The sequence below is a fragment of the Bombina bombina genome, chromosome 6 (assembly GCF_027579735.1).
Source record: "Bombina bombina isolate aBomBom1 chromosome 6, aBomBom1.pri, whole genome shotgun sequence".
NCBI lineage: Eukaryota > Metazoa > Chordata > Amphibia > Anura > Bombinatoridae > Bombina > Bombina bombina.
In genome coordinates this window covers 547,642,632-547,656,766 of record NC_069504.1, presented here as the reverse complement: position 1 = coordinate 547,656,766, position 14,135 = coordinate 547,642,632, and the positions used below count along the sequence as shown (strand labels likewise).

The following is a 14,135-nucleotide window of genomic DNA, read 5'->3' as shown; positions in this document are numbered from 1 at the left end:
TAATATAGTACAGAAAACTTTTTGAAACGCACAAAATAAATTAAAAGCGACAGCAACCCTGACAGTGACCATTTTAAATATATATATATTTAAACAAATATTAAAATCTCCTAAAGATAATAACATATTCTATACATGCACCTCCTGCTCTGGTAAATAAAGATATCATATGCCTTCTGAGTTAATATGAAATGCATGTTTATCATTAAAAAAACATAATTTATACTTGATAAATTATTTTCTTTCCTGGCATGGAGAGTCCACAAATCCATTCAATTACTAGTGGGAATTCAACTCCTGGCCACCAGGCAAATAACACCCCAGGAAAGCTTTAAGTACCCTCCCACTACCCACAATCCCCAGTCATTCAGCCGAGGAATTATGGAAAGAGAAGAAGACACAAAGGGTATAGAGGTGCCTGAGGTTTAGAAAAATGACTCTCCAGTTGTGGACTCTCCATGCCAGGAAAGAAAATAATTTATCAGGTAAGTATAAATTATGTTTTCTTTTCAATGGCATGTAGAGTCCACAAATCCATTCAATTACTAGTGGGAACCAATACCAAAGCTAGAGTCCACAGAATGGAAGGGAGGGATACACAAGACAGGCGAACCTAAACAGAAGGCACCACTGCTTGAACTGTATGCAATGATGAGCCATCCATAGAAGCATCATTTTTAAAGGCCCAAGAGGAAGCGACATCCCTAGTAGAGTGAGCCGTAATTTTCTCTGGAGGCTGCTGTCCAGCTGTCTCATAAGCCAATCGAATAACACTTCTCAACCAGAAGCAGAGAGTAGAAGAAGTGGCCTTCTGACCCCTCCGTTTACCTGAATAGACAACAAAAAGAGCAGAAGATTTACGGAAATCTTTCGTAGCTTGTAAATAGAACCTTAAAGCACACGCACAACATCAAGATTGTGCAATAACCGCTCCTTCTTAGAGGAAGGATTAAGGACAAAATGAAAGAACAACAATTTCTTGGTTAATATTGTGTTCCAAAACCACATTAGGTAGAAATCCTAATTTAGTACGGAGAACCACCTTATCCGCATGAAGAATAAGATAAGGAGAATCACACTGTAGAGCAGAAAGCTCCGAAACTCTACAGGCAGAGGAAATTGCCAGCAGAAACAAAACCTTCCAGGACAGTAATTTGATATCAACAGAATCCATAGGCACAAATGGAGCCTGCTGTAGAACTCCAAGGAGGAGCAATTGACCAAAACACAGGCTTGATTCCAACCAAAACCTGGACAAAAGATTGAACATCTGGCAAAATTGCCAGATGCTTCTGCAGAAGAATCGACAGAGCCGAAATCTGACCCTTTAGGGTACTGACTGATAAACCCTTCTCCAGGCCCTCCTGAAGAAAGGAAAAAAATACAGGGAATTCTCACCTGACTCCAAGAAAAACCCCTAGATCCGCACCAATGTAGGTATTTACGCCATACCTTATAATAAATCTTGCGAGTATCAGGCTTACGAGCCGGAAATTATAGTCTCAATAACCTTCACAGAAAAACCTTCTCTGGACAAGACTATGCGTTCAATCTCCAAGCAATCAGCTTCAGAGTGACTAAGTTCGGATGGAGGAAGGCACCCTCAAGTAGAAGATCCTTCCTCAGAGGCAATTTCCACGGGAGAAATGACGACATCCTCACTAGGTCCGCAAACCAAGTTCTGCAACGCTGGAGCTATTAGAATCACCGAAGCCTGCTCCTGTTTGATGCAAGCTATCACCTGAGGAAGGAGGGCAACCGGAGGAAACAGATAAATTAGACCGAAATCCCATGGCACTGCCAGGGTGTCTACCAGAGCTGCTTGAGGATCTCTTGATCTTGCTCCGTATCTTGGAAGCTTGGCTTTTAGATGAGATGCCATCAGATCCAGCTTCGGAACTCCCCACTTGAGGGTTAACATCAAGAAAACTTCCGGATGGAGAGCCCATTCTCCTGGATGAAACGTCTGCCTGCTCAGATAATCCGCTTCCCAGTCTTGGATATTTATAGGGAGGGCAGACTCCTCCTGAGTCCAAAGTCCCTAAGCTCTTAGGGACCCCCAAATTGCTCCCCAGCTGGCAGGCTGGCATCCGTGGTCACAATCTCCCAAGAAGGTCTCAGGAAACAAGTGCCCTGAGACAAATGATGCTGGGAGATCCACCAAGACACAGACATCCTTGTCTGAGAGTCTAAAAATATCGTCTGAGAGAGATCCGAGTGGTCTCCGGTCCATTGATTGAGCATACATAACCGTAGAGGTTTCAGATGGAAGCGAGCAAGCAAAATAATGTCCATGGATGCCACCATAAGACCAATTACTTCTATGCATACAGCCACAGATGGACGAACAGAGGACTGAAGAGAACGACAGGCCTCCAAAAGCTTGAATTTTCTGACCTCCGTCAAAACTATCTTCATAGATACTGAGTCTATTATTGTCCCCAGAAAACATACCCTGGTACTTGGCACCAAGGAACTTTTCCTTAGATTCACCTTCCACCCGTGAGAGCGGAGAATAGCTAACAGAGAATCTGTACGGGATCTTGCTAACTGAAAAGATGTCGCCTGGACCAAGATATCGTCCAGGTAAGGAGCCATCCCAATCCTTAGAGATCTGGCCACATCCAAAAGAGCCCCTCGAACCTTCGTAAAGATTCAAGGAGCAGTGACGAGGCCGAAAGGCAGGGCTACAAATTGGAAATGTTGATCCAAAAAAGCGAACCTCAGGAAATGTAAATGTTCCCTGTGGATAGGCACATGAAGATATGCATGCTTTAGGTCTATAGTTGTCATAAACTGACCCTCCTGAACTAGAGGGAGAATATAACTAATATTCTCCATTTTGAAGGACAGAACCTTGAAAAACTTGTTGAGAGATTTTAAGTCCAGAATGGGCCTTAAATGCCCTCCTTTTTTGGGAACTACAAAAAGATTTGAATAAAAAACCTGATCCTGTTCTGCTAGAGAAACTGGGACAGTCACTCCCAGAGAGGACAAATCCCTTAAGAAGGCCTCTCTCTTTACCTGGTTTACAGATAATCTTGATAATAGGAATCTGTTCCTGGGGGGACAAGACATGAATCATATCCTGTATCTCTGGGAGACTACATCCACTGCCCAAGGATCTGGAACATCGCAAATCCAAGCCTGCTGAAAAAAGGAAAGCCTGACCCCTACCTGTTCAAGAACTGGATCGAGGGCGGCCCCTTCATGCTGACTTAGCCTCAGCGGAAGGCTTTCTGGATTGTTTACCCTTGTTCCAGGGCTTGCTAGCTCTCCATGAAGTCTTGGCTTTCTCAGATTTAGAAGACCAGGAAGATCTCTGTCCCTTGAAGTTACGAAAGGAACGAAAAATTAGAAGTCTGACGACCCTTGGGTCTATTCTTCTTATCCTGTGGTAAAAAAACTTGCTTTCCACCAGTAACCATGGAAATGATCTCTGCCAGACCAGGACCAAATAAAGTCTTACCCTTAAAAGGTAGAGACAGAACCTTGGATTTAGAAGTCACATCCGCAGACCAAGACTTTAACCAAAGGGCTCTGCGGGCTAGTATCGCAAAACTAGAAATCTTGGCTCCCAGCCTAACAACTTGCATACTGGCATCACAGATAAAAGTATTAGCCAACTTTAGAGCCTTGATCCTATCCTGGATCTCCTCTATACTAGTCTCCTCTGAAATTAGATCAGACAAAGAGTCACACCAATAAGAGGTTGCACCAGCAACTGTCGCAATACAAGCAACTGGTTCCCACTGCAAACCCTGATGAAGAAACATCTTTCTTAAATAGCCCTCCAGTTTCTTATCCATAGGGTCTCTAAAAGAGGAACTATCCTCGAGAGAAATAGTAGTTCTCTTAGGTAAGGTAGATATAGCGCCCTCTACTCTAGGAACAGTGTGCCACAGATCTTGCACTGAATCAGCCACAGGAAACATCTTTTTATACACAGGAGACGGGTTAAAAGGAACACCCAGCTTCTCCCATTCCTGAGATATAATGTCAGACATGCGATCTGGAACAGGAAAAAAACTCCACAGATTTGGGTTTGACATCAAAAACTCTATTCAGTTTAAATCTAAAATTAACCTCCTCAGAATCTATTGTACTAGGAACTGCAGATTCTGAATCAGAGAAGCTGCAGAGGAATGATCCTCGCTAGATAACTGAAAAAGACTAACCAAATCAGTCTTGGCGGAATCAGAACCCATAGAAATGTTCTTAGATTTCCTCTTCCTTTTACCAGAACTAGGTAAAGCACTTAGGGCTGCAGAAACTGCAGAAGTCAACTGCGCAGCAAAATCTTTAGGCAAACAAACACTCCCAGAGACTGACTGAGAGGAACCGCAGGGCACTGCATGTGAATCTGTCAAAGACTGGGACATGTTAACAGAAGGTAATTAGAATAAAATTCTAAGCATAGATAAATAATTATTAAAACCGGCACCTCCACACCCCAGCTATGCTGGAGAGACTCACCCAACCGGTAACCAGGAATCCAATCCACACCAGCAGATAAATCCTGTTCAAACTGCAGATCCTAGAAAGCTGCAAACATCAGAGAGAAGCGACGGGCAGGAAAAACGATCTAATACCAGAAAATCCGGTGTGTCTCCTTAAAAATCCGGCTTCCAAAGAGCAGGATATGAAAAAAACTGTTCAGGACTCAGGAAGTAACTGAACGGTTACATGATCGCAAATTCAAAAGTAAGGTGGGGTCCAGCTACTTTCTTAAAGAGATATTACCCAAACTAAATAAAAGGTAATCTTGTGCAAACAAATCTCCATAGCCAAAATAAAAAAGCCTTCACATGACAGAACAGTGCCCTGAACTGCTGCCCAATACAATAAATCCCCAACCTTTAAAAGGGATATTCAGTCCCCTAAGGATCCACCTTGTTCTCTAACTATCCTTTTTTCCCCTTTTTTTTAAAACAAGGAACTCCTAAGTGCTGCATCCTTCTCACCTACAAGGTAAAAGCACTTACATGTGGATCTGCTGTAGGGCAGGTACAGCAAACAGGTGTGACTGAATCCTCACTGACATAGACCTGTAGATAAAGAAAAAACAGAGTAACCAACACTGGTTTTCTCTATAGGGGTAGCAAAAATGTTGGAAGGTAAACAAAGACCAATATGGACACAGCATAACCCCAATCCTTGCTTGCAGGGAAAAGCATCCATTAAAGGATTAACAACTTGATTTCTTCAGACACCTTCGCACATCACCTACAATGTTACACAGGCAAAGAATGACTGGGGATTGTGGGTAGTGGGAGGATACGTGAAGCTTTGCTGGGGTGTTCTTTGCCTCCACCTGGTTGAATTCCCACTAGTAATTGAATGGATTTGTGGACTCTCCATGCCATTGGAAAGAAACTACTTCTCTTTTAAAGAAAATAAATGTGGGGCATTTTGGCAGCACACTCTCTTTTTGGGTGGTTTACATTTTCTAACTACTTTACTTATAGAACATAATAATGTGAAGTGTTGTTCTTTCTGCATTTTTATTATTGGTGTCAACATATTAAATAAGTATTTGTGCATAAATATTGGGAATTTTGTGTCACAGGAGCCCACAGATAAAAAAGCACCACTGGACATGTCTCTGTTCCTGAAGCTTCAGAAACGTGTTAAAGAATTGGAACAGGAAAAGCAAACACTACAAAACGAGCTAGACAGAAAAGAAGAGCAAATCATCCGGGCTAAGAATATGGTATAGAACTGCTGAACTGTAACTGTGTGTCCTATCCAGTTAGTAACCAGAGTGTCTGGTCCTATCATACAGTAATTCCAAATATATGAGAAAAGCCCTCATTTTTCAAAGGTTGCTCCTGCAAACAATATGATTTATTAGCTGCTGTAACATAATGAATAGTGTCCAGTAAATCATTTTATCAGCTCAGTGGTACTTATGAGTAGCAGAATGGGTGCACAGACATTGGCACTCATAGATTGTTTTATTAATTTGCCTAGTTAGAAATCTATACAGTTATTTGGTGTGTAATGTATCTAATATCTGTTTTAGGAGGAGACTAAAGCCCCAGTCAGAAGTACAGAGCTGGAGTATGAATCACTTAAGGTAACAAGAAACAAACTGTGCACGGCAAATTCAGTATATGACATTCTACTGCCATCTTATTTAGTTTTCAAGACACAACACCAGGCACCAAGGTGAAGTACAAATGTAAAACACAGGAGGACGAACTAATATTATTTTTGCATCTCACCATATTGGGAGACAGGCCTGACTTACTAAATCTGCAGTTTATGGATGGACTCTCTGCAGACCTCTCTTGGTTTATTAAGTAATTTCTACCAGTCTCACTGTATTTGAGATGGTAAGAATGGCTGATGATAAAAACATTGCCAAGCTTCTTAGTGATATTGCAGTAGCATAGATAGACCCAGTGTGACACTGCCCCATTGTTGGTAGTGTTTTTTCTTACTAGAGTCTAATTGCATGTAAGATGTTATTTAAACATTTCCTATTGAAGTTCAGAACTTTCTAAAAAAATCTCTTCAAGACAATCACATGTAAGTTTATTTTCTCTTTCATTTGTTGAAAGGTTACTGTGCATGTGTAAATCATTGAGTAGAGTAGACGGCAAACGCAGACTGTCGATCCCCCCCAGACCGGAAGTCAATTCCCAGAGAACAAACCGCTGTGCAATGCGGTTAGAAAAAAGTTCCAAAGTCAAAGCAACTAAAGCACGGAGAGCCGTAGCCGGGAGGGCTAGGATCAGGAAGCCAAAATATAATGAACAGAGAAAAGATGGCAGGCTCTCAAATCCAAATAGTAAAAAATCAAAATTTATTAGACAACTTTAAAAGGTACACAGACATGGCAGTAAAAGCTAGAGCAAAGAATCTTACATGTTTCGCGCCCCCTACAGGCACTTAATCATAGATGAGGTACTCTGTGAGAAACCTCATCTATTTATGCTGTGAGTAACATAGATTAACTATTTCCTTGCCTCACAGACACAAATAGAAAAAAGGCTAAAAACAGAATGCTGAAGCAGTTAGATACAATGGTAGAATCTCAATAGGCTAGATTTCTAATATAGTAGAAAAGAACAGACAGTGCAGGAGATAACAGGCAAGTTATGCATGATAATGACACTGAAAAAATGTGATGTTGCATTTTATATAATGATATCCTAGAGATATTAACAAAAGTTAGTACTAAAATAACATCATATCATAATTTCAGGATAAAAAATTCTCTATATACATAAAAAAATATATATATAATGTACATAGGAAAATTTCTTATAAATGTACATAAAGTTACATGAAAGATATATATATATATAAAATTTTAATTATTCATATAACTATAATTTTTAATTTTTACATTGGAAACAGCAGAATGCAAGTAGATCAATAAGAAAAAAATAATCAATAAGAAAAAAATCTAATATTTCATATGGAAACAAGTGGATACAAATAGATACATATCAGGGCATGGATAGAGAAGGTGCATAGATAGATAGAAAAAATATAATAAAATAATATAAAATTAAAGCAGAAATTAAACGACAGTTTAATTGTCAATGAAATAATCTATATCACATTCCCTATTCATGCCCTGTGGGGCAAGAGTCTTAAGTTTGAGGATCCAATAAAGTTCCTTCTTTTCCAAAATTTTAGCCCTATTCCCTCCTCTAATAGGGACCACAGCCATATCTATAATTTGGACTGAGAGACTGGCCATATGTGTTAGATGAAAATTATTAAAATGATTGGCAACTGCAGAATCCTTATTATAATTTTTGACATCCCTGACATGTTCGCTATACCTGGTCCTGAGCATCCTCGTCGTTTTGCCCACATACTGACAATTACAGAGGTCACATGTCAAAAGATAAACCACAAACTGCGAGCCACAGTTAGCATAAAACTTTATCTCATAAGTATCACCTGTAATTTGACTAACAAAATGTTGGCCTAATTTAACATTGGGACATGTATAACAAATAGTGTGTCCACATCTAAAAGTGCCCAATTTGTTAAGCCAAGTTCCTCTTTGTTTTTGTGAGTTACCTGTGATCTGACTAGGGGATAAAATTTGTGACAGTGTCCTAGATTTTTTAGGGACAAATTTGCATTTGCCTATCAGAGAGTTAAGACTCTCATCTGCCCTTAATATGTGAAGATGTTTTTTCAAAACCCCTACAATTTCATCATATTGTTGGCTGTATTCCGTGGAAAAAAACAACCGAGTCAGCAAAATCTCTGTTGTTTTCAGACATGTTTTTTAAGGGTAATGTTTTATCATCTCTTATTTTTGCTTGACACCTCTCAAGAACATCATTTTTATATCCACGTTGAACAAGTCTGTCCCTAAGCTCACTTGCTTGTTTATCATAAACATTATCACTCTGAGTGTTTCTTCTAACACGAAGAAATTGAGACTTAGGGATAGACTTGATAAGGTGTTGTGGGTGATGGGAGGTGGCATGCAAAATTGTATTACCCGCCGTTGGTTTACGGTAAGTTTTAGTAATTATTTGCATGTTCTCAATACTAATATTCAAGTCCAAATAGTTGACCTGCCTCTCACTGAAAGACCCTGTGAACGAGAGTCCCAAATCATTATGATTACAAAATGTTAAGAAATCTTGAAATTCATTGTCATTCACAGGGTGTCCCACTATCAAGAGCATGTGTAAATCATTGTACACAAAGATTACTTAGCATTTCTACAGAGCTGCAAACACAATGTTAATGTCAGTTATACTGTATATGGGAATTTTATCAAAAGTGAAAAATGTTCTGTGTACTGATGAAGTCTACAATGGAGAAACGTATAAGATTTTTGTAAAAAACAAAATATTAATTTAACATAAAAGGGAACATGATATATAGTTACACCAGTACCTATTATTTTAAAGGTTCTTTTGAACAGAATTTCTTTTTATAGCACCATTTTAATCTTTCAAAAGCAAATGCACATCAAAAATATTTGTATGGATTATATTCATATTATACATTGGAATTAACTTATTGCATAATGTTATAACCAAGCAAATCAGTGATGAATTTATCTCTAGATGATATATATCAAGTCTTCTTTATAATTTTATTTATTATATACATTATTTAATCACATATCTTCTCTTTGAAGCGTCAAGAACTGGAGTCTGAGAACAAAAAGCTGAAAAATGATCTGAATGAGCTGAGGAAGGCTGTGGCTGATAAAGCCAGCCCCGATGCTGGTGGTCCAGGGTCTCATGTTTATAGGGTCCTGATGGAACAGGTGACATCTGTAAGTGAAGAACTGGAAGTGCGCAAGGAAGAAGTCCTCATCCTCAGGTCTCAGTTAGTGAGCCAAATGGAAGCCATTCCACGCAAGGTATGCTGTTTTGAGTTTACAGGTACATTAGAGTCCATTTATAAATGTCATGTTGTGAGTAAAATTAGTTAGTTGCATTTTGTTACCAGATATGCACTCCTTTAAAGGTTTGTTGAGAATGTTTATTTTATCTCATCCGCTGAAGGCAGTTTAGATAAAAATTAGTTATTGCACGAAGAAATCTGGTCTGCGTGTTACAGGGTCAGATAAACTTCAGAAAATCGCAGTATGCAGTTGGGGCCTCCTTATTGTTATGGGGCATTAGTGAGTAATACTTAAAATAAAAAATATACAATTGCATCTTAATATATTTTGGTAAATACTCTAATTTCAGCACATTTGGCTCTGTTTACCAGCCATATGCACTATGATTATTTATCTTCAACTAAATAAAACTACAATCATCTAAAAAACAACAACATTCCTTGCGCTTATTTGTGCTAGGATAAGCAGTTGCGTTCTTATAGTGTTCAAATTTGGTGTGATTCTTTTATTTGCTTGTTCAGTTTTTTTTATCAGTCTTTTTACTGTTTTTCATGTATAAAAGAATATAGGGCCTCATTTATCATGTAGCGGTACAAGGTTCCCAGCTAAAGCTTCAGTCCACAAGGGCCCACTGCTAGCAAGGAATGGATGAGCAGTGTTCCCTGCCCGCATTTATTATTGCACAAGCAGCTGTTTGTGCAGCACCCCTCTTACAAAACTAATCTTGTGAGAGCAGGGCCTGTCAATCACACTGGACTCATTCATCTGGAGGATTTAACTCTGCATTGGTGAAGAAGAAAATTTAGATGAATGAAATGTCCACAGTAAATAAAATATCTATATTGTGAATAAAGTAAACATATCTGTATAATACAAGCAGACTAAATGGGTCTGTTCTAGTTTTAAAGGGACATGAAACCCAAAATCTTTCTTTCATAATTCAGATAGAGAATACAATTTAAACAACTTTCCAATTTACTTCTATTATATAAGTTGATTCATTCTCTTGATATCCTTTGTTGAAAAGCAGCAATACATTACTGGGCGCTAGCTGTACACATTGGGCGAGCAAATAATTTGAGGAATATATTTGCAGCCACCAATGACCAGCTCTTTTTCCTACCTAGGTATCCTTTTCAACAAAGGATACCAAGAGAACAAAACAAATTGGATAATATAAGTAAATTGGAAAGTTGTTTAAAATCACATGCTCTATCTGAATCGTGAAAGGAAAAAAAGGGCAATATGTCCCTTTAATTTTCATTTTGGGCCCAAGGAATGCAAAAAGCATATTTTATTTTTATATATATATTAATTAAACTTTATCAACTGTAGTACATGTTGTTATCTTGCAAATGAAGGAGTAATGACTTAATGCAATCAGTTTACTCAGATTAAAGAATTCATCACTTCTTAAAACAGTTTAAAAAAAACTATTGTCAAAAAAAAGTTAGTTTAATTATTTTTTTTTTTAAAGCATGTTCTGATTTGTTCTTTTTTTCTTTTCATTTGCTGTACAATGTTATGATATTCAAGGAGGATAAGGTACCAGTTTATACTGCCGCTCAGCTTTTTGCATGTAGTGCAATAGCTTGTTATTTTTCACGTCCTTTGCTATATTTACCTAGCAACCAGCTGAACACAGATTAGTGTAATATGCATGTCTAACACATTAATCCCTTTTCCAGCTTTTAATGTTGCTGCAAAACAGTGTTATTGGCAGTCCAAATAACGTAAACCCCAGTGTATGTTTTCAGGCTTTTGTGCTGTTCAATTCAATCCTTTTTATGTCTGTGAATCATTTCACGATAATACATAGGACATTTACTCTCTTATGTTTGACTTATTCTGTTTTGGAGCTTAGCAGGGAATTAATTGCTTTTTTAACCATTTTGGGTTGAACCCAACCCTACAGCCACTAGATACTAATTTTCTTTTTGTAAAATCCAGATGATCCTTCATGTTGTGAAATAGAGTATCTGATGTATGGCTCTCCAACCCTACCTCTAGAAACAATCCTACCTCTAGAAATAAAATAATGAGAGTTGAAAGTGATTTAATTAAAACGGAAAGAATTTGCTTCTTTTTGTATTTGATCAAATGTTGTGAGAAAAAAAAAATCAAACTTTCCTTTTTAATGCAGCAACAACTAAAACAATAATTTTTTGTGGCTGCTTTAAGACTAAAAGCTCTGTCCTTATTTATCTGTAATATTCCTGCAGCTCTCTCTCTCCATCAAGAGGATATAGAATGAGACTTCACTTTAGTTTAAAGGGACATAATACTCATATGCTAAATCACTTGAAACTGATGCAGTATAACTGTAAAAAGCTGACAGGAAAATATCACCTGAGCATCTCTATGTAAAAAAGGAAGATATTTTACCTCACAATTTCCTCAGCCCACCAGAGTAAGTTCTGTGTAAAAAGTTATACTCAGCTGCAGGTAAAATTAAAAAAAAATGAAGAAATGAACAGCAGCCAATCAGCATCAGCAGTGCTGAGGTCATGAACTCTTTTACTGTGATCTCATGAGATTTGACTTAACTCTCATGAGATTTCATAGTAAGCTTCCTTTACCTGATTGGTGAAATAATATGAGAGTGCACAATGCTCATCCCTTCAGATGTCCCAGGACAGACATACTAATATGCTGCTTAGAAATCCTTTACAATGGGAGGTGGCTACTGAGGAAATTTTGAGGTAAAATATCTTTCTTTTTTACATAGAGATGTTCAGGTGATATTTTCTAATCAGCTTTTTACAGCTATGCTGCATCACTTTCAAGTGTTTAAACATTTGGGTATTATGGCCCTTTAAGTTACCAATGGTTGTACAAGGAATATGTATGTGTATCTTACTCTGTCCTTTTAAAAAGCACATTCCTTTATGCTGTGCACACACTTATTTTTAAGGCACAAACATTGTTTTGTTCTGTAATACCCCATAGGAACTAAGCATTTTAGTCTTGAAACTCAAAACCCAAGAAACCTGGGCACTAGGCACAACAGCCTAGCATGATGTAAATCAGACTTCAGAGTTTAATATAGCAGAAATGAATATGCCTATGTAGTAGTAACAAAATATGCAGTTTTCAAAATGTGAGAATGAACCTATTACCTCAAAATACCTCATGACTCTACATGGTCTGTACACAGTGGCTCTCACTGTGTTCCTCTTGGGAATGCCAAGGCAAGAGGAGCACTGAATTTTAAATTATTAACCCTATCCTCCCATAATGACTCAATCTGAACCAGCAAGAAAAGGTTAATTGCTTTGTCTATGTCTTACAGGACACCATGACTGATTCTATGGCTCTGTCAGAAGATGTGCAGAAAATGAAAGATAAAAGGGAGATTGCCCAGGCGTATACAGGCATGAAGGAAACAAACAGGTAAGTGCAGAAATAGTGTGCACTGATATATCTGGGTACAATGTTAGACCAGGAAATTAACAATATAAATGTCATAACACATCATATGTTTCTCATAATTTGAGAGCAAATCTAATAATTTCTCTTTAAAGGGATATGAAACCCAAAATCTTTCCTTCATGATTCAGATAGAGCATTCAATTATAAGCAACTTTCTAATTCACTTCTGTTATTTTTCATTGTTCTCTTGTTATCTTTTGTTGAAAATCAGGGACATATGCTTAGGAGCCTGCCCATTTCTGGAGCACCATATGGCAGCAGTTCTGCAAGCATGTTATCCATTTGCAAGAGCAGTATATGGCAGCAATATTCCTTGCCATGTAGTGATTCAAATGCCTACCTGTGTATCTCTAAAACACAGAAAATCATGCGAACAAAGAAAATTTGATCATAGAAGTAAATTGGAAACTTTTTTAAATTGTATGCTCTGTCTGAATCACAAAGAACATTTTTGGATTTCATATCCCTTTAAGTAACATTAGGCTCCGAAGCTGACAGATCTGCATTGTTTAGCTTGCCTATAAGTCTTTGTCAGCCAGCGAGCATACAGATGTATTAGTGTGCACAAATATGCATCCTTCTCATTCCACTTTATATTGAAATGGATTTTACTTTTTTCACTTTAAAATACTTTCAGCATATTCAAGTGCTGTTAAAGTGCCCTTTTAAAGTAAATTTAAAGTAAAAAAAAATGTCTCTTAAATATGACAGAGTTTTAAACTTTTTTTTATGAAATATTTTCAAGTTTAAGATATTTAAATTGATGTTGAAACTGGCACTTATACGTTAGTAAGTACTTTCAAGAGTGAACAAGAGAGTGATGAAATAGAGATTGTAATGTTAGCAAACATCTGATGTGAAATGGCATGCATATTAGAAGATACACAATAATATATCATAAAGCATGTGGTAGTTATATCTTTTGTGCAGATACATGATCCATCCTTAAGTACTGTAAGTATACCAGACTGTGTGGGAATACTAGATGTCTAACTGTACTGTAGTACATATATTGTATGGCATCTATGTGTGTTTTCTCTGATCACATTTCTTTAGTGCATGTTTGCTAAAATCACATTAGTTAGTGGGTGTTGGGCAATGGCGTGACTTGCTGACCGGTTTCTACAAAAGCAGAAGAGATTGCTTTGGTTTGTTGTAATGGTTTCACTTTTAGTTTCGCTGAATAGTACTGAAAGACTAGTTTGCAGTTTCCATATCATAATAATAATAATAAAGACTATTCTAGGCTTTGTATTTTTCGAATATATTTGTTTTTAAATTATATACCCAAATATATGATACGAGTCAATGCCAAATTTTTATGACATATAATCAGGTATTATACTTACTGGCACCATGT

The 14,135-nt window shown here is 37.6% G+C and overlaps 1 protein-coding gene across 5 annotated transcripts in view; it reads left to right on the top strand.

Moving 5' to 3' along the window:
* MYO5A (myosin VA) overlaps positions 1-14,135 on the top strand; it is a 470,413-nt gene that overhangs the window by 363,516 nt on the left and 92,762 nt on the right. For all 5 annotated transcript variants that reach the window (XM_053717484.1, XM_053717487.1, XM_053717486.1 and 2 more), the window contains exons 26-29: positions 5,570-5,713; positions 6,026-6,079; positions 9,131-9,358; positions 12,636-12,736. In XM_053717484.1, coding sequence (XP_053573459.1) covers positions 5,570-5,713; positions 6,026-6,079; positions 9,131-9,358; positions 12,636-12,736 — 527 coding nt within the window. The remainder of the gene's footprint in view (positions 1-5,569; positions 5,714-6,025; positions 6,080-9,130; positions 9,359-12,635; positions 12,737-14,135) is intronic.